The sequence below is a fragment of the Ranitomeya variabilis genome, chromosome 5, assembly GCF_051348905.1.
Source record: "Ranitomeya variabilis isolate aRanVar5 chromosome 5, aRanVar5.hap1, whole genome shotgun sequence".
Classification (NCBI taxonomy): domain Eukaryota; kingdom Metazoa; phylum Chordata; class Amphibia; order Anura; family Dendrobatidae; genus Ranitomeya; species Ranitomeya variabilis.
In genome coordinates this window covers 500,160,681-500,178,806 of record NC_135236.1, presented here as the reverse complement: position 1 = coordinate 500,178,806, position 18,126 = coordinate 500,160,681, and the positions used below count along the sequence as shown (strand labels likewise).

The 18,126-nt window shown below is 43.7% G+C and overlaps 1 protein-coding gene across 1 annotated transcript in view; it reads right to left on the bottom strand.

Moving 5' to 3' along the window:
• The window catches only part of LOC143773770 (uncharacterized), a 45,592-nt gene that overhangs the window by 8,793 nt on the left and 18,673 nt on the right, over positions 1-18,126 (bottom strand). The window contains exons 7-8 of the mRNA XM_077261121.1: positions 13,042-13,089; positions 4,247-4,659 (exon numbers count right to left, since the gene is read on the bottom strand). Of these exons, the coding sequence (XP_077117236.1) occupies positions 4,267-4,659; positions 13,042-13,089 (441 nt within the window). The 3' untranslated portion in view covers positions 4,247-4,266. The remainder of the gene's footprint in view (positions 1-4,246; positions 4,660-13,041; positions 13,090-18,126) is intronic.

Here is an 18,126-nt window from a genome sequence, read left to right as displayed (position 1 = left end):
CCTATTGAGGAACAGGTGTAAAACGCTGCGGAATCCGCACAAAGAATTGACATGCTGCGGAAAATACAACGCAGCGTTTCTGCACGGAATTTTCCGCACCATGGGCACAGCGGATTTGGTTTTCCTTAGGTGTACATGGTACTGTAAACCTGATGGAAAACTGCTTCGAATTCGCAGCGGCCAATCCGCTGCGGATCCGCGGCCAATCCGCTGCGGATCCGCGGCCAATCCGCTGCGGATCCGCGGCCAATCCGCTGCGGATCCGCGGCCAATCCGCTGCGGATCCGCTGCCAATCCGCTGCGGATCCGCTGCCAATCCGCTGCGGATCCGCTGCCGATCCGCTGCGGATCCGCGGCCGATCCGCTGCGGATCCGCTGCCGATCCGCTGCGGATCCGCGGCCGATCCGCTGCGGATCCCTACCCCTAACCCTACCCGTAACCCTAACCCTACCCCTAACCCTACCCCTAGTTCTAACCCTAGTTCTAACCCTAACCCTAGTGGAAAAAAAAAAAAATAATTTCTTTATTTTATTATTGTCCCTATGGGGGTGATAAAGGGGGGGGGGTATTTATTATTTTTTTTATTTTGATCGCTGTGGTAGAACCGACCACAGCGATCAAAATGTACTTGTAAGGAATCTGCCGACTGGCAGATTCGGCGGGCGCACTGAGCATGCGCCCGCCATTTTGGAAGATGGCGGCGCCCAGCGAGCAGACGTACGGACACCGGGAGGATCGGTAAGTATGAAGGGGTGGGGGGGGGGTGGATCGGAGCACAGGGGGGGGGATCGGAGCACAGGGGGGGGTGGATATGAGCAAGGAGGGAGCGGACAGGAGGACGGGGGAGCCGGCAGGCGGACGGAGGGGACCGGACCCCATAACGGAGGACTGGGGGGGCGATCGGTGGGTGTGGGGGGGGTCACTTTAGTATTTCCAGCCATGGCCGATGATATTGCAGCATCGGCCATGGCTGGATTGTAATATTTCACCAGTTTTTTAGGTGAAATATTACAAATCGCTCTGATTGGCAGTTTCACTTTCAACAGCCAATCAGAGCGATCGTAGCCACGGGGGGGTGAAGCCACCCCCCCTGGGCTGAAGTACCACTCCCCCTCTCCCTGCAGATCGGGTAAAATAGGAGTTAACCCCTTCACCCGATCTGCAGGGACGCGATCATTCCATGACGCCACATAGGCGTCATGGGTCGGGAAGGGGTTAATATCCACCCACGTTGCCATGTGAGGACTTGTTTTTTGTGGGACGAGTTGTCCTTTTGAATGACACCATTCATTTTATCATGTGATGCACTGGAAAGCAGGAAAAAAAGATTCCAAGTGCAATTCCAAAACGTTTTTTTCTTTTTATTTACCATGTTGATAATACAGTAAAACTGACCAGAGAGTATGATTATTATTATGAAGTAGTGAAAAAAAAAATTGGAAATTTGTTAAAAAATAAAATTTTGCTTTTGTCGCCACATTCACACATTCAGTATTTAGGCTACGTTCACATTAGCGTTGTGCGCCGCAGCGTCGGGCGCTGCAGCATCGCCGCATGCGTCATGCGCCCCTATATTTAACATGGGGACGCATGGACATGCGTTGTATTGCGTTTTGTGACGCATGCGTCTGTTTGGGTGCACGCGTCAGGGCGCAGAGGACGCAGCAAGTTGCATTTTTTTTGCGTCCAAAATCATGCAAAAAAAGGACGCATGCGTCACAAAACAATGCGTTTTGCATGCGTTTTGCATGCGTTGTGCGTTGCGTCGCCGATGCGTCGCCGACGCAACACACAACATCGCAAATGTGAACGTAGCCTTAGTCAGTATTTGACATCAGTATTTGTAAGCCAAAACCTGGAGTGGGTGATAAATGCAGAAGTGATGAATATGTTTCTATTATACTTTTCCTCTAATTGTTCCACTCCTGGTTATGGCTTACAAATACTGATGTAAAATACTGACCAAATACTGAGCGTGTGAATGTGGAGACAAAAAGCAAAATTGTATTTTTTAACAAATTTCCAATTTTTTTTTTCCACTACTTACAAAAAAAAACAACTATACATGTTTGGCATCTGTGTAAATGTATTTACCTGGATAATCATAGTTTTTTGGGGTTTTTTTGTAAGTAGTGAAAAAAAAAAATTTGGAAATTTGTTAAAAAATACAATTTTGCTTTTGTCGCCACATTCACACGCTCAGTATTTGGTCAGTATTTTACATCAGTATTTGTAAGCCAAAACCAGGAGTGGAACAATAAGGGCTCATTTCCACATGCGAGGCACACGTCCGTATCTCGCATGTGGAAACCAAGCTGTGGAGCCGGCACTCCAGAGAGGAGCGTGCGGCTGCATAGGAACACATGGAGCTGCACAGCTCCGCTCCAAAGTGCCGGCACCAGAGCTTGGTTTCCACATGCGAGATATGGACGTGTGCCTCACATGTGGAAATGAGCCCTTAGAGGAAAAGTATAATAGAAACATATTCATCACTTCTGTATTTATCACCCACTCCTGGTCTTGGTTTACAAATACTGATGTAAAATACTGACCAAATACTGAGCATGTGACCATGGCCTTACAATTTCAATTTTCAAGATGTAGTGCTGTGTGATAGTTTATTTTTTTGCACCCTGAACTGACGCTTTTAATTATACCATTTTGGAGTAGATATAATGTTTTGATCGCCTTTTATTGCATTTTATTGCATTGTTGCGGTTTCCCAAAAAATGTAATTCTGTCATTTTGATTATTTTCTTATTATGCAGTTTACCTATAGGATTAATTATCTTTATATTTTAATAGATTGGACTTTTATGAACGTAGTGATACCAAATATGTGTATTTTTACATTTTTGTTCTATTGTTTTATTTTTATTGGGGAATTTTTTTTACATTTTTTTAAAATTTTCACTTTTTACTGTATTTATTAGTCACCCTAGGGAACTTGAAGCTGCGATCGTCTGATCGCTTCTATTTTATATATTCTATTATTATGTATAGTGAAAATCATGATCTCCTATGAATGCCAGCTAAATACTGGCTTTCGGAGGAGTATCGTAATGACAGCCTCCACCCACAGCTGTTAAAATTACATGATGGCTGATTAAATCAGCCATCATCTGCCAGGACAATGTGTGTGAGACCACATCAAAGTCAGAGAACCTGCATGTGACATACCAGTACGTCATATGTCTGTAAGGGAATCACTCCTTCGCCCATATGGCTGTAACTGTACATGCAACGCTGGGGTTACTGTGGTGGAGGGGACTGAAGAACTGAGCTCTCTCCACACACGATAGATACTGGCTATACTAAATAGTTGGCATCTGTCTCTAACAGCTGCTATTAGCCATTTGTAGATGCCCAGTCAATCTCTGACAGTGACATTTAAATGCCGTCACAGCCAACTCCCATCAGCCACCTGACAAGCAATTGTGGGGTGCTGATGGTTTACTACTGAAGGAACTGTAGTTGTAATTACCTGGAGAATCGGTATTCAGGTCACTTTTACTGCAGAATGAACACCGTTATTCAGAGTATTATGTGGTGAAATGGATGGTGTCATTGACAGCTACTACTTGTCCCACAAAAACTGAGCCTTCATACGTCTAGGTCAACAGAAAAATAAAAATTATGGCTTTGGAAGAAGAGGAGGTAAAGAGCGAAGACGCAGATATAAAACATTTGCCCTGGAGAATTTTAATTCAAATCTAATCTTGACTGCAGCTATTCCACTTGACTCCCCCATATACAATACTTGGCTCACCAAAGTGTGCACGTACTGTATTTTCAATAAGGAGAAGGGAAAGGCTGGTGTCAGACCAGAGATTATGTTTTTGCCCATATGAAAACAAAAAGATCAATTATATTGCAATCCAAAATGTGATATTTCTTTCTCACAATGTGTATAGCCAGCAATAAGCGTACCATAATATATTAACTCATAATACACTTTTTAAAAGTATAAGGACTCTGCAGATTTGGTCAATGGTTGCATGATATATATATGTGGGGCGGACAAACCATATATGTGACACGTCCCACTGCACAAGGGCCCAGTGGTTTAGAGGGCCAGTAGCTTCCCGCATTCTATTAGATTGCATGTAAGGGACTGAGTTAATGAATATCATGGTTCATAGCTGCTAGGAAATTTTAGAGATAGATAATGACACAGGGGCCTACTGTCTGTATGTGCCCCAACATGGGTATAGCTATAGATATACATAGAGATAAATATATTACCTTCTTTATCCTCCAAGAAGTCAACCATTAAGGATTCCACCTGTGAGACCTCCAAGTGTATCTGTCAGTCCGCCAAGTAAACCTCCTAACAAATCTCCCTGTGATGCGCTACTTCCTCCCAATCCTCCCAATAAAGGACCAAGCAATCCAGTAACTCCATTAAGGCCACCTCCAAGTAGGTTTGTCACTCCACCAAGCCCATCTAATAGCTTTCCCACTAGTGACAAAACAGGGTCAACTACCTTTACTGCTTTGCCAACTATACAGAGTAGGTTTAACAATGCTCCTATTCCATCAAGTCCCCCTGTTAGTCCACCTAAGAGGCCTAAAAGGTCACGAGTATTTCGGTTTTTTCTTTGAATGACCCCATTACTACTCTGTAGGACAAAATCTGAAGATTTCTCAATATAATTCTGTAAAAGAGAAAAACATATATATTATTAGAGAAAATACCTAATTGTGATACCCATAAGCATAAATCACATCAATATTTTATGATTTCAACTTTTAACATTACTTTTGTAAATCATTTTGATTTGATGTAAAATAATTTTTGATCGGTCAAGAATCTATGCACTTGTTGCAATTCTTTTTCCGGTAAGGGTTCAGAGTATACAGTACACCTAATATTATAGTACCTCCCATTTGAATAGTTGTCTATTCGCTTCCTCTTATGTGCGAAACAGGATGTCAGCCAATAAGTGGTGTGCCATTAGTTTGTGTAGGGTGGAGGACTGTGCTGTCGCGTTCCTTCCCCTGAAGACACCAATCACGTAATGTGTGCGAATTGCAATGTAAACAATGTCTTGCGTCTTTTGTATATACCATGTCATGTAATATATTTTGTACAGAGTGTGATAAGTATTGTAAGTAATACTGCATAAAGATGCATACTGTAAGCTAATGTTGGTAAGGTGTAATATAGGATAGATAGTGTAAAGTATGGGAATATAGGGGCTAATGCTAGGGAGAGTGACTGCTTCCTGCTTGGAAGAGGAGATAGAGTTTGGAGTGTGTAGTGAGCAGAGCTGCATAAAGGTTGTCCCCAAGTAAGAATGCAATCCTAAGAAAAAGTAACAGAAAGAGGCAGAGTGGTCTTTCGGGGACGGGTCCTAAGAGAAGACACCTAGCCGTGAGACCCCAAACTTGTAACGCAGAAGGTGATGGGCCATAGCAGGACTGAGAGATGAGAACTAGTGAAGGGTCCCGACTGATAGATCCAGGGCTCCAGTAATGGAAGCAATAGGATGTGCAACTGCTGAACAAGCAAAGGGGACTTGTGAATCAGGACTTAACCCCTTCATGACCTTGGGATTTTCCGTTTTTCCGTGTTCGTTTTTCGCTCCCCTCCTTCCCAGAGCCATAACTTTTTTATTTCTCCGTCCATATGGCCATGTGAGGGCTTATTTTTTGCGGGACGAGTTGTACTTTTGAATGACATCATTGGTTTTAGCATGTCGTGTACTAGAAAACGGGAAAAAAATTCCAAGTGCGGTGAAATTGCAAAAAAAGTGCAGTCCCACACTAGTTTTTCGTTTAGCTTTTTTTGCTAGGTTCACTAAATGCTAAAACTGACCTACCACTATGATTCTCCAGGTCATTACGAGTTCATGGGCACCTAACATGTCCAGGCTATTTTTTATCTAAGTGGTGAAAAAAAATTCCAAACTTTGCAAAAAAAAAATAAAATAAAATAAAAATGGCGCCATTTTCCGATACCCGTAGCGTCTCCATTTTTCATGATCTGGGGTCGTTTGAGGGCTTATTTTTTGCGTGCCGAGCTGGCATTTTTAATGATACCATATTGGTGCAGATACGTTCTTTTGATCACCCGTTATTGCATTTTAATGCAATGTTGCGGCGACCAAAAAACGTAATTCTGGCGTTTTGAATTTTTTTCTCGCTACGCCATTTAGCGATCAGGTTAATCCTTTTTTTGTTATTGATAGATCGGGCGATTCTGAACGCGGCGATACCAAATATGTGTAGGTTTGATTTTTTTTTTTACTGATTTATTTTGAATGGGGCGAAAGGGGGGTGATGTCCATAAGACTTTGTACCCACTATCCCTTGTATAACCCTTACCTAGTTACCATTTAATAAAGACTATATTTTTGAAGTTGGTCTCCCTCATTGAACTGTGAAATACCTGGTCCTGCCCAGCCCACAATACTGGCTACATGTGGCTGGCACAGGCTTAATGCTCCTGTAGAGGATGTGACAGTTATAATGCCTTTTTCTCTCCCAATCCTTGTTTATATATATTTGATGTTATGAATATGTTTTATACATGGCGGTACTGCTACACGTACAAGTGTATTACCTGCCGTGCATAAGAGTATTGCTGTGACTGAAGTGTATTACTCTGTACATATACAGTATATGTATATACATATACAGTATATATACAGTACAGACCAAAAGTTTGGTCACACCTTCTCATTTAAAGATTTTTCTGTATTTTCATGACTATGAAAATTGTAAATTCACACTGAAGGCATCAAAACTATGAATTAACACATGTGGAAATTATATACTTAACAAAAAAGTGTGAAACAACTGAAATTATGTCTTATATTCTAGGTTCTTCAAAGAAGCCACCTTTTGCTTTTATGACTGCTTTGCACACTCTTGGCATTTTCTTGATGAGCTTCCAGAAGTAGTCACCGGAAATGGTCTTCCAGCAATCTTGAAGGAGTTCCCAGAGATGCTTAGCACTTATTGGCCCTTTTGCCTTCACTCTGCGGTCCAGCTCACCCCAAACCATCTCGATTGGGTTCAGGTCTGGAGACTGGAGGCCAGGTCATCTGGCGTAGCACCCCATCACTCTTCTTCTTGGTCAAATAGCCCTTACACAGCCTGGAGGTGTGTTTGGGGTCATTGTCCTGTTGAAAAATAAATGATGGTCCAACTAAAAGCAAAGCAGATGGAATAGCATGCCGCTGCAAGATGCTGTGGTAGCCATGCCTTCAATTTTGAATAAATTCCCAACAGTGTCACCAGCAAAGCACAACCACACCATCACACCTTCTCCTCGATGCTTCACGGTGGGAACCAGGCATATAGAGTCCATCCATTCACCTTTTCTGCCTCGCACAAAGGCATGGTGGTTGGAACCAAAGATCTCAAATTTGGATTCATCAGGCCAAAGCACAGATTTCCTCTGGTCTAATGTCCATTCCTTGTGTTCTTTAGCAAAAACAAGTCTCTTCTGCTTGTTGTGTTGTGTTCTTTAGCAAAAACAAGTCTCTTCTGCTTGTTGCCTGTCCTTAGCAGTGGTTTCCTAGCAGCTATTTTACCATGAAGGCCTGCTGCACAAAGTCTCCTCTTAACAGTTGTTGTAGTGATGTGTCTGCTGCTAGAACTCTGTGTGGCATTGACCTGGTCTCTAATCTGAGCTGCTGTTAACCTGTGTTTCTGAGGCTGGTGACTCAGATAAACTTATCCTCAGAAGCAGAGGTGACTCTTGGTCTTCCTTTCCTGGGGCGGTCCTCATGTGAGCCAGTTTCATTGTAGCGCTTGATGGTTTTTGCAACTGCACTTGGGGACACTTTCAAAGTTTTCCCAATTTTTTGGACTGACAGACCTTAATTTCTGAAAGTAATGATGGTCACTCGTTTTTCTTTACTTAGTTGCTTTTTTCTTGCCATAATACAAATTCTAACAGTCTATTCAGTAGGACTATCAGCTGTGTAGCCACCAGACTTCTGCTCAATACAACTGATGGTCCCAACTCCATTTATAAGGCAAGAAATCCCACTTATTAAACCTGACAGGGCACACCTGTGAAGTGAAAACCATTCCTGGTGACTACCTCTTGAAGCTCATCAAGAGAATGCCAAGAGTGTGCAAAGCAGTCATCAAAGCAAAAGGTGGCTACTTTGAAGAGCCTAGAATATAAGACATATTTTCAGTTGTTTCACTCTTTTTTGTTAAGTATATAATCCCACATGTGTTAATTCATAGTTTTGATGCCTTCAGTGTGAATTTACAATTTTCATAGTCATGAAAATACAGAAAAATCTTTAAATGAGGCTTGTCCAAACTTTTGGTCTGTACTGTGTGTATATATATATATATATATATATATATATATATATATATATATATATATATATATATATATATATAGTACAGACAAAAGGTTTGGACACACCTTCTCATTTAAAGATTTCTCTGTATTTTTATGAATATGAAAATTGTAAATTCACACTGAAGGCATCAAAACTATGAATTAACACATGTGGGATTATATACTTAACAAAAAATAGTGAAACAACTGAAATTATGTCTTATATTCTAGGCTCTTCAAAGTAGCCACCTTTTGCTTTGATGACTGCTTTGCACACTCTTGGCCTTCTCTTGATGAGCTTCAAGAGATAGTCACCGGGATTGGTTTTCACTTCACAGGTGTGCCCTGTCAGGTTTAATAAGTGGGATTTCTTGCCTTATAAATGGGGTTGGGACCATCAGTTGTGTTGAGAAGTCTGGTGGACACACAGCTGATAATCCTACTGAATACACTATTAGAATTTGTATTATAGCAAGAAAAAGGTTTCTCTTCTCTGGTTAAAAGAGAAGAGATACTTAGGCCAAAAGGTGAGACTATTGTCATTTCATTTTTATTGTCACATATGAGAAAAACGGACTAATTATTTTGATCAGAGTTTTATCAAAGTTTGACCGGAGTGTGGTCTGAGTTTCATCAGTTTTTCTTGTGCGCGAAGAAAAAAAAGTTTCTTCACCTTCACCTATGTAACATTCCGGCAAAATCAGAGTGCACTTGGATGCCGACCTCTGGATCAAAATTGAACATGTCTCTGCGATTTTGCATGGTCCACAAAAAATCATGGACGTGTGAATGGTCATATAGACTGTGTACGAGTGCTATTCGTGAAAACCGCAGATAGCGCTTGTGTGAGAATATCGGATTTCTGAATGAGGCCTAATAGAGCGTGAAATAAATTCTATGCCCCACTTTGTGACAATTCATTTATCTAGGAGGGGTGTATCACCTGTACACATTTATCGAAATCAATCCAATAGGTAAGCCAGCTCAGGCAGTCTGTTAAAAGCTTTCAACTTTTATTAGGAAAACTTTAAAATAAGTAATCCATTCAGCATAAAAGTCACATATTGAAGTATGCAAGGATTAAGTACCGCTAGGCTCGAAACGCGTCTGCCCATAGAACTCCTCCCACATTATGGATTGTGACTATTATTATGAATTGATTACTTATTTTAAAGAATTTTCCTAATACATTTTGAAAGCTCTTAACAGACTGCCTGAGCTGGATTACCAATTGGATTGATTGCTTTTCCTGCTGCACTGCAGTTTCCGTGCTCTGAGTCCTGGATACTTGGATGGGTGAGCTGACTTTCTTGTATTTTCCTATGCCATTTATCAAAATGTCCAAAATTGTTAATTGACCTAATGGATATATTACTTGTCACAAATTGGAGATAGAATTTATTTTAGTTTCTTTTACACTTACAATTAAATTACAATAATCCCCCCCTTCTGGTCTAAATATCTCTTCTCTATAAACCTCAGAGGAGAGGCAGTGTTTGCTACTGAGGTGCTTCTTGGGGTGATGCAACTACTATGTATTTAGACACATTTATTTTTCATGGAATAATTATTTTAAAGTATTTACAATAAAGTATTAATTTTATATTTTTTTAATAAGTATCGCTCTATAGCAGATCTGGGCAAACTGCGGCCATTGGGCCACATTGGGCCTGCAGATTGGCTGAAATAGTGGCCCACAAGCCGCACCATGTCCTCACCCCCCATCCATCTGCATCCTTTAGATGCAGACAGCAGTGAATACATTGGAGGACGGAGCTGCCAGCTCCATCTTCCACCAATCAGCATTTGAGGCAACAGTCGTGATGACTTAATTTCATTGCGTCAGCTATGCACTGAGGAGAGTCAGTGCATCGGAGAGAACAGAGCCACAGGGCAATGGGAAAAAAGTGAGTATGCATTGCTTTTTTCTTCATGTGCATAGGATGTTTGTATGCACACAGGAGGCTATGCAGGGCTCATACTGTATATGGGAGACTATGTGGGGGGCTCTTACTGTATATAGGAAGCTATATGGGTGCTCATACTGTATATTTGAGGCTATGTGGGGCTCATAATGTATATATGAGGTTATGTGGGGCTCATTCTGTACATAGGAGACTATATTGGGTGCCCACACTGTATATAAGAGGCTATGTGGGGCTCAAGCTGTATATAGGATGCTATGTAGGGATCATGCTTTATTTCAAAGGCTATGCGGGGCTCATATTGGATATAAGAGGTCTGATGACACAGCATTTAATCTTAATTATTCCAACGTCTATTTTCAATATGCCAAGAGAATAGACTGTTATCTATATGTTGACTTTTGAATGTATGTGTTTGTTCTTTGGTTGGTCAAGAAAACACTTGTTCAAACTTTTGTTCATATAAGCCTGTAATATTGACTTTTAAGTTGACGTTTGTTGTAACATATTTTATTGTTAGTCTGGATGATAGAGACACAGGGTAATTGACTCATGCTGTATATAAGAGGCTATCTGGGGCTCACGCTGAAAGGGAGGCTATGTGGGTCTCATACTGAACATAGAAGGTTATGTGGGGTTCATGCTGTATATAAGAGGCTATGTGGGGCTCTCACTATATGAAGAGGCTATGCGGGGCTTATACTGTATATAGGAGGCAATGTGGGGCTTATACTGCATATAAGAGGCAATGTGGGGCTCATACTATACATAGCAGGCTACGTGGAGCTCATGCTGTATATACGAGGCTATGTGGGGCTTATGCTGTATAGAGAGGCTATGTGGGGTAAATACTCTATATAGGAGGGTATATGGAGGCTCATGCAGTATGTAAAAGTTATGTAGGGGCTCATGTTTTACATAGAAGGCTATTTGGGGCTCACACGCTATATGAGGAGGCTATGCGGGGCTTATACTGTATATATGAGGCTATGTTGGGCTCATTCTGTATACAGGGGGCTGTGTCGGGATTCATACTGTATATAGGGGTTATATGGGGGCTCTTACTGTATATAGAGGGGCTATGTGTGGTCTCATACGCATATAGAGGATGTCGGCATAATTAATTCTACTCAATATTAAGTGATACAATTAACATTAAAATAATTCTAATTAATGTTAATATTAATGTTGTACATAATTTAATTTCAGCCCATTGGTTTACCCCCCTGTAACAGTCATGGTCTCTCATGTGGCCCCTTGGGAAAATTAATTACCCACCCCTGCTCTATAGATATATACCTAAAGTGCAATGCAGTGTAACAAAATTTGTATGCAAATTTTTGGCACAAAGTAAGTCAATGAACAGATGGTGTAAACTCAAAGACGTGCCAGATTCATGAATCAGCATGAAAAGCTATGACAAATATGGTGTGATGCTAGTCACAGCCCACAGCCAGGCCATGAAGTCTGATGTTCCGGGGTCAATACCAGAAGAGCACATAATAAACCAAGGGAAAAATACAAAGTCGTAGGTAAGGTCACATGCCAGGGTCAGAATACCAGAGAAATAGGGAGCGGATTAGCAAAGGGGCAATAACAAATGGGTAGTCAGAACACGGTCCAAAGGTCAGCAGCAGAACATCAGATGCAAAGGGGCAATAACAAACAGGTAGTCAGAACATGGTCCAAAGGTCAGCAGCAGAAGATCAGAACTTACAGCACAGGGTACAGGCGAACACACCAGAGAGCACAAGCTTAGAACAAGCTTTTGACTGTCAGTGATCTGGGCCAGACAGCTCACCTAAATAGCAGGGCAATTACAGGGAGCACCTGTGGAAATCTCTGCACCTCCCAGTCAGATAGGTCAACCAAGCTGTCAATCAAAGCACCGACAGCTCAGCACACCCAAGCACAGCATAGGATGACAGAGCTGTCCCAGGCACTCTGAGCAGCGGAATCGTGACATATGGCATATTTTTATACTATATGTTATGCAGCCTGGAGGGGCATAACTAAGCGATCACCTGGTTCTTCACTAGAACCTCTGATGGTGTGGTTAGATTTGAACCAAGATGGACAGCAGGTGCTACTCCAGGTCAGACCCCGAAGCCGCAACAGGGAAGCAGAACAGGCCAGGAACTAGAAAACAGGAGGATGTGTGGCTGGTAGACAGAACAGGTACTGAATCAGGAATGGACAGGATAAGTTCATGAACACAGGACGGACTCAGGTACAGGATCACAGGTGCAGATTCACACTGAACTCGTGAGGGTAAAGACGGATCAGGCTCTGGACTTGGTAAAAACAGGATGAGCTCAGGAACAGGTTACAGCAGGGCGGACTAAAACCAGTTCAGACAGGGCAGGCAGGACGGACAGGATGAGGTTCATGTAGCACATGCACAGGAACCTTATATCTTGGTAGCATGAAACACACTGAATAGTAATGTTGCTAAGGCACCTCCCAATAGAGGAGGGTTCCTTACATATCAGTTATTGGCCGGGGAAATTTTCAGAAGCGCTAGCTCTGCCATTTTAAGAGACAGGGAGAGTGCATGTCCCCTAAGCACATTGCCACTGCTTGCCATGTGCAGGTCTTGGGAGGAAACAGAAACCGAGGGACGGGTAGGTGAAGATGGAGGAATCCCTGCTGGGAGGAGGAAAGGGACATGCACAGGGGTGCCAGCGCTGTTCTAACAGTATCTAGATACAATTTGCAGTGTCTCATATTTAGAAATGATTGAGAAATATATCCTAGTATTTTTATCAAAGAATTCAAGCAGTTGTAAAAACTCTTACCAGGAATGCGCATACAGTTGTGGTTATAGGCAGTATCACATGATTTTCCTGTAAAAAGAATTGAGGATTAATTCCATTTATTAATATTTTTGTATATAATCAAAAATATGACAATACATCTGTTGGACATTTCAAACATGGGCATTTTCCTGCATTTGTTCTTTGTTTCTACTGTAAATAGTTGTACTGGATTACAACTGCTGGGTGTGCAATGACTACTATATCTAAACTGTTGCTGCTTGTTTTTCCTTTATATACACAATACTGTTCAAAAATTTTAGGCAGGTGTGTAAAAAAATTTCTGGAAAGTAAGAATGTATTAAAAATTAGCAGTGGTAATAGCTTATCGTTTTATCAGTTTACAGAAATGCAAAGCGAATGAACAAAAGAGAAGTATAAACCAAACCAATATTTAACACGATCATGCCTGAAATGCATCACTAATCCCGCCCATCTGCGCCCGTGTCACATGACTGTAGGTCGCTGATGGGTTGGCGCTCATAGCAAGGGAGCATTTCTGCTTCACAGAGCAGGGCTGAAGCCCTGCTCTATATAGCACAAGCGATCGGATGACCACAGCTTCTAGTCTCCTATGAAGACTATTGAAGCAAGTAAAAAGTAGAATAAAAAAATATAAAAAAATAAAAGTTTAAATCACCCCCCATTTGCCCCATTCAAAATAAAACAATTAAAAATAAAACAAAACACATTTGGTATTGCCGATTTTATAATTGCCCGATCAATATAAAAAAATAATTAATCCGATCAGTAAACAGCGTACCGATAAAAAAAATCAAAACACCAGAATTACATTTTTTTGGTCACCGCAACATTGCAGTAAAATGCAATAACGGGCGATCAAAAGATTGTAACTACAACAAAATGGTATCAATAAAAATGTCAGCTCAGCACGCAAAAAAATAAGCCCCAGATCATGAAAAATGGAGACGCTACGAGTCTCGGAAAATGGCAATTTTGTTTAGAATTGTTTTTCACCACTTAAGTAAAAAAGAACCTATACATATTTGGTATCTATGAACTCTTAATGATCTGTAGAATCATACTGGAAGGTCAGTTTTAGCATTTAGGGAACATGGTAAAAAAGCAAAACAAAAAGCAATTGTGGAATTGCACTTTTTTGCAATTTCACCACACATTGAATTTATTTCCTGTTTTTCAGTATACTATATGGCAAAACCAATGGTGTCGTTTAAAAGTACAACTCATCCCACAAAAACAAGCCCTCACATGGCCGTATTGATGGAAAAATAAAAAAGTTATGGTTCTGGGAAGAAGGGGAGAAAAAACGGAAACTCAAAATTGAAAAAAAACCTGGTCGTGAAACGGTTAATCCTAATAAAATCATCAACTTAATTTGCTGAAATGCAGACCCAAGCTTGCAAGGAACCTCCACCATGCTTCACTGTTGCCTGCAGACACTCATTATTGTACTGCTCCTAGCCCTTCAACAAATAAACTGCCTCCTATCACAGCCAAATAGTTCACATTTTGACTAATCAGAGCAGAGCACCTGGTGCCATTTTCTATACCCCAGCTCTTATGTTTTTATTCATAATTGAGTTTCATAGTCTTGTTTCCATTGTAACTCCGACATCCCTGCATGCTTGCTTTCCCTCCTCCCTCCGGCAGGGACACCGACTTACTTACCGCCCATGCCGCCCTGTCGTGTCTTCTGCTCCAGCTTTCACGTCCCAGTCTCAGGGCATGCTGCACTATTTTCCTGGTGGCGCATGTGCAGCGCCCCAGAGTCCTGGTCGTTGCAGTACTGTGGCTCCGCCACTATGGGGAGCCATGGTGCGTCCGATGGCACTGAAGGAGTTCATCTGATCAGGTATCACAGACACCAATACATTTCACAGCCGGGCCTCCGGGGGGAGCTAAGGGTTCTATTCATTAGGCCACTCCCCACCATAGTGGGTAAACTGGGGGTCAGGCAGGAAGTTAGATCAGAGAAAGCTGACTGGATTGAACGAAGCAACACCTTGTGGCAGAGGGTGTTGTGGAGGAAGAGACAGTAGGGTCTCTGTCAGGGGTGGGATCCTGACAGAGGCTTGGCATTGGAAAGAACGTAACGGGTCCGCGCCAGCTCCGGGAAGCGGCGGGATTCAAGAAAGGACTAGAAGCGAGATAGATTGTGCTGAGTGAGAAACGAGATCAAGCAATAGGAGAATTCCAGTAGGGGTCGTGCTGTAAGACCGGAGCAACACCCTACTGAGGCGCATTACCGGTGGCCGGAACGCCGAGGGAGTATTATAACATTCAGCTTCAAGCAATACTCTAAACAGCGGCAGGACAGTCAGTTTAAGGCGGGCTGTCTAACACATATCACCTATGAAGTCTTGGGAGGCAATTGCGGGAGAGGGGCGTCTCTAGGGTCCCGGAAGAACTCCAGGCCTATCCGACAAACGGGTGCCGTTCCAACTGTAACATCAGGAAGGGACGGAAGATTAGAAGAACATCATTTAATCGAGTTGTGAGGGAACTTAAGAAACAGACACAACGGTTGTGGGGTACTTTCCGTAAGCACAGCAGGGAAGGACTACAACACATAGCGCTAAGAAGGAAGGCACCGATCTCCACCTGTGAAGTGAACTCTGGAGGTGCCATTGGACCGGCCGGACTTGCGCAGCCTGGTGAACCGTATTCTGGACTGAGGACTCAGAGATCTCCAGTAAAGAGGTAAAGAGACTGCAACCTGGTGTCCTCGTTATTTACCGCGACCTGCACCCCACAACTGCACCGTTACAACACCACTTATTGCACCGGACGTCCCCCACTGACAGACAGGGCCACGGACCGGGTCTAGCCACCATGACAACCCCAGGACTGAGACCCAGAGGCCCGGCTCCGGGTACCCCTCGGCCCTGCGGCGGTGTGGGGGCGCTCCGCAACTTGGCGTCACGAACAGGATCTACTTAAGCCTGAAGAATCAGGTCATGTGTGCCTTAGAACTGTCATTTATTGTGCTTGAACTGTACTTTATTGAGAGGACTGTGTGCTGTGCCATTTGCCGCCAAAATCCGCCGCCATTGCAGCGCTGAGGAGAGCGCGGGAAGAGAAGAGGGGCGTGAAGTGGGCGTAGGCAAGCTGGAGAGCGCGAACAGCAATGGCCGCCCAGTCTAAGTATTTCTGTGTCCTGAGGACGTGCCCGTCAACAGCCGAGGTACGCCTCCTGATCCTGGTCGGAGGGTGGAGACCATGGGGACGGGGACGCCCACGGAAGAGACCGCGGGACGAAGACGCGGAAAAGGAGGCAAAGATGGCGGCACCAGGAGCACCACGCGGGGCTGACCCGGTCCGGCCTGAGGCTGCGCAACCTGAGATAGCCCCAGAAACGCCAGCGTTGCGGGATCTGACCCTCACAGAGTCACCGATGGGCCGACCCCCTTTGCCGCTGGCTGAAGAATGTGTGGCTGCAGCCGAGGCCCGACAGCTAGCTCGCCGGCTGAAGACCGATGCCCGCGTACTTACCCGGCTAGGCCAGCCCACAGAGATCAGGTTGTCTCCTGTTGCTTCTCACCTGGCCGCGGCTGAAGGTACGCTACCAGCGCCGGGCCTGAAGATCATGCCGGACGCCGAACATTTACGGCGTCTGATGGCAGCATGGCGGAGCCGGCCCCAGCCTACAGAACCGGTTGACCTAGTTAGTGCTCCGGAGATCCCGCCATCACACTGGGGTGTGGTGGTGGCCTTTAATCCCCAGTGCGGAAGGGGAGTAATCCAAGAGATCGGGGAGCCGATACAGGTCCGCGTAGACCGGGAGGAGGTGGAGCCTTGCAGCGGGAGGATCGCTCGCGATCTGGAGCCAGGTGATGCCGTCACCTACACTCGTTGGAGGAGGGCTACGGGAGAGGCTGGCTGGATGGCGCGAGGCGTGCAGCGATGCATTGCCCTCCAGGCTGCTGCCGGGACACCAGAAGGAGATGATTCAGTGGGGAAAGCAGCAGAGCCCGGCCCCGCGGAACCCCGAGAAGCCCAGCCTTGTCGTGCCCCGGAGGGACGTGTGCGTCTGCCAGTAAGGAGGACCTCCCGGCGAGGGATATTATCACTGCTGGGACCGGAGCGGCGTCCTGGCTCACCCGTGCGATCTGTTGGCCTGGTGAGACCGGATAAGAAGCCACCTTCCGCTTCACCACAGTAAGATTCTACTGTACTTTCTTATTTGTAAAATAGTTACTGTTTTATTGCCTTTTATGATTGCTGCTAAACCCGTCCAGGGTTAACTCTTTATGGATCCCTTAGTTGACCCGGGATCCTTATTGTTTGTTTTTCCACAAGTTTGCACAAGTTTTACAAACTGCTGTAATCATGGACTGTGCGTGATACAAACTTTCTTGTAAATAGTTTGCACCTTATTAAAGGCGCTTCCTACTGGTTTTATTTAAAGACTCTTTGCGAAGATACCGTTCTGGAACCTTTGCTGAACAAAGACTGGTAGGCTGAGAAGACGAGCTACCTCAGAAAGACTTGATCCTCTTTTAAAGGGGATGTTCAACAGCGTACTTACGAGAGATACTGTTTTAGAACAGTAATGCCATGGTAATGTTGGAATGAGAAAAGTTATATGTGTTTTACTGGTTAAATGTGAAGAAATACTGATGATGATGCTCTGGAAGAAATGTAACTGTTTTGCATATGGGAAAGTGATGTGCGTTCAACTTGTTTAAGATGTGAAACCTAGATAATGTTCTTTAAAAGGAAAGATGCAGAAAGCCCGTAGGGGTAGATTTAGAGTTCTGCTTAAGTGAAAGTAAGAAAGTAATAATGAAGGTGAGGATAGAAGGTAAACCCTGAGTCCCCATAGAAAGTTAGAAATGTGTTACTAAGGACAGAAAGTGGACCCGTAGGGGTTAGTGAGTGAGTCCTAATAGGAGCCAAGTAGAGCCGGCTCCATGTTCTCTAATTGAAAGGAATGTTATGTCTATACCATGTATAGTAGAGAAAGGCAGTAGGCCCTGGCTGAACGGGGCGGTCCTGTAAAAGAAAGGAGAGGCAGTAGGTCTGGTGCCATAGGGACAGGCGGTCCTGCAGGTTCAAAGTAGGAGAATGAAAAGTTAAAATACC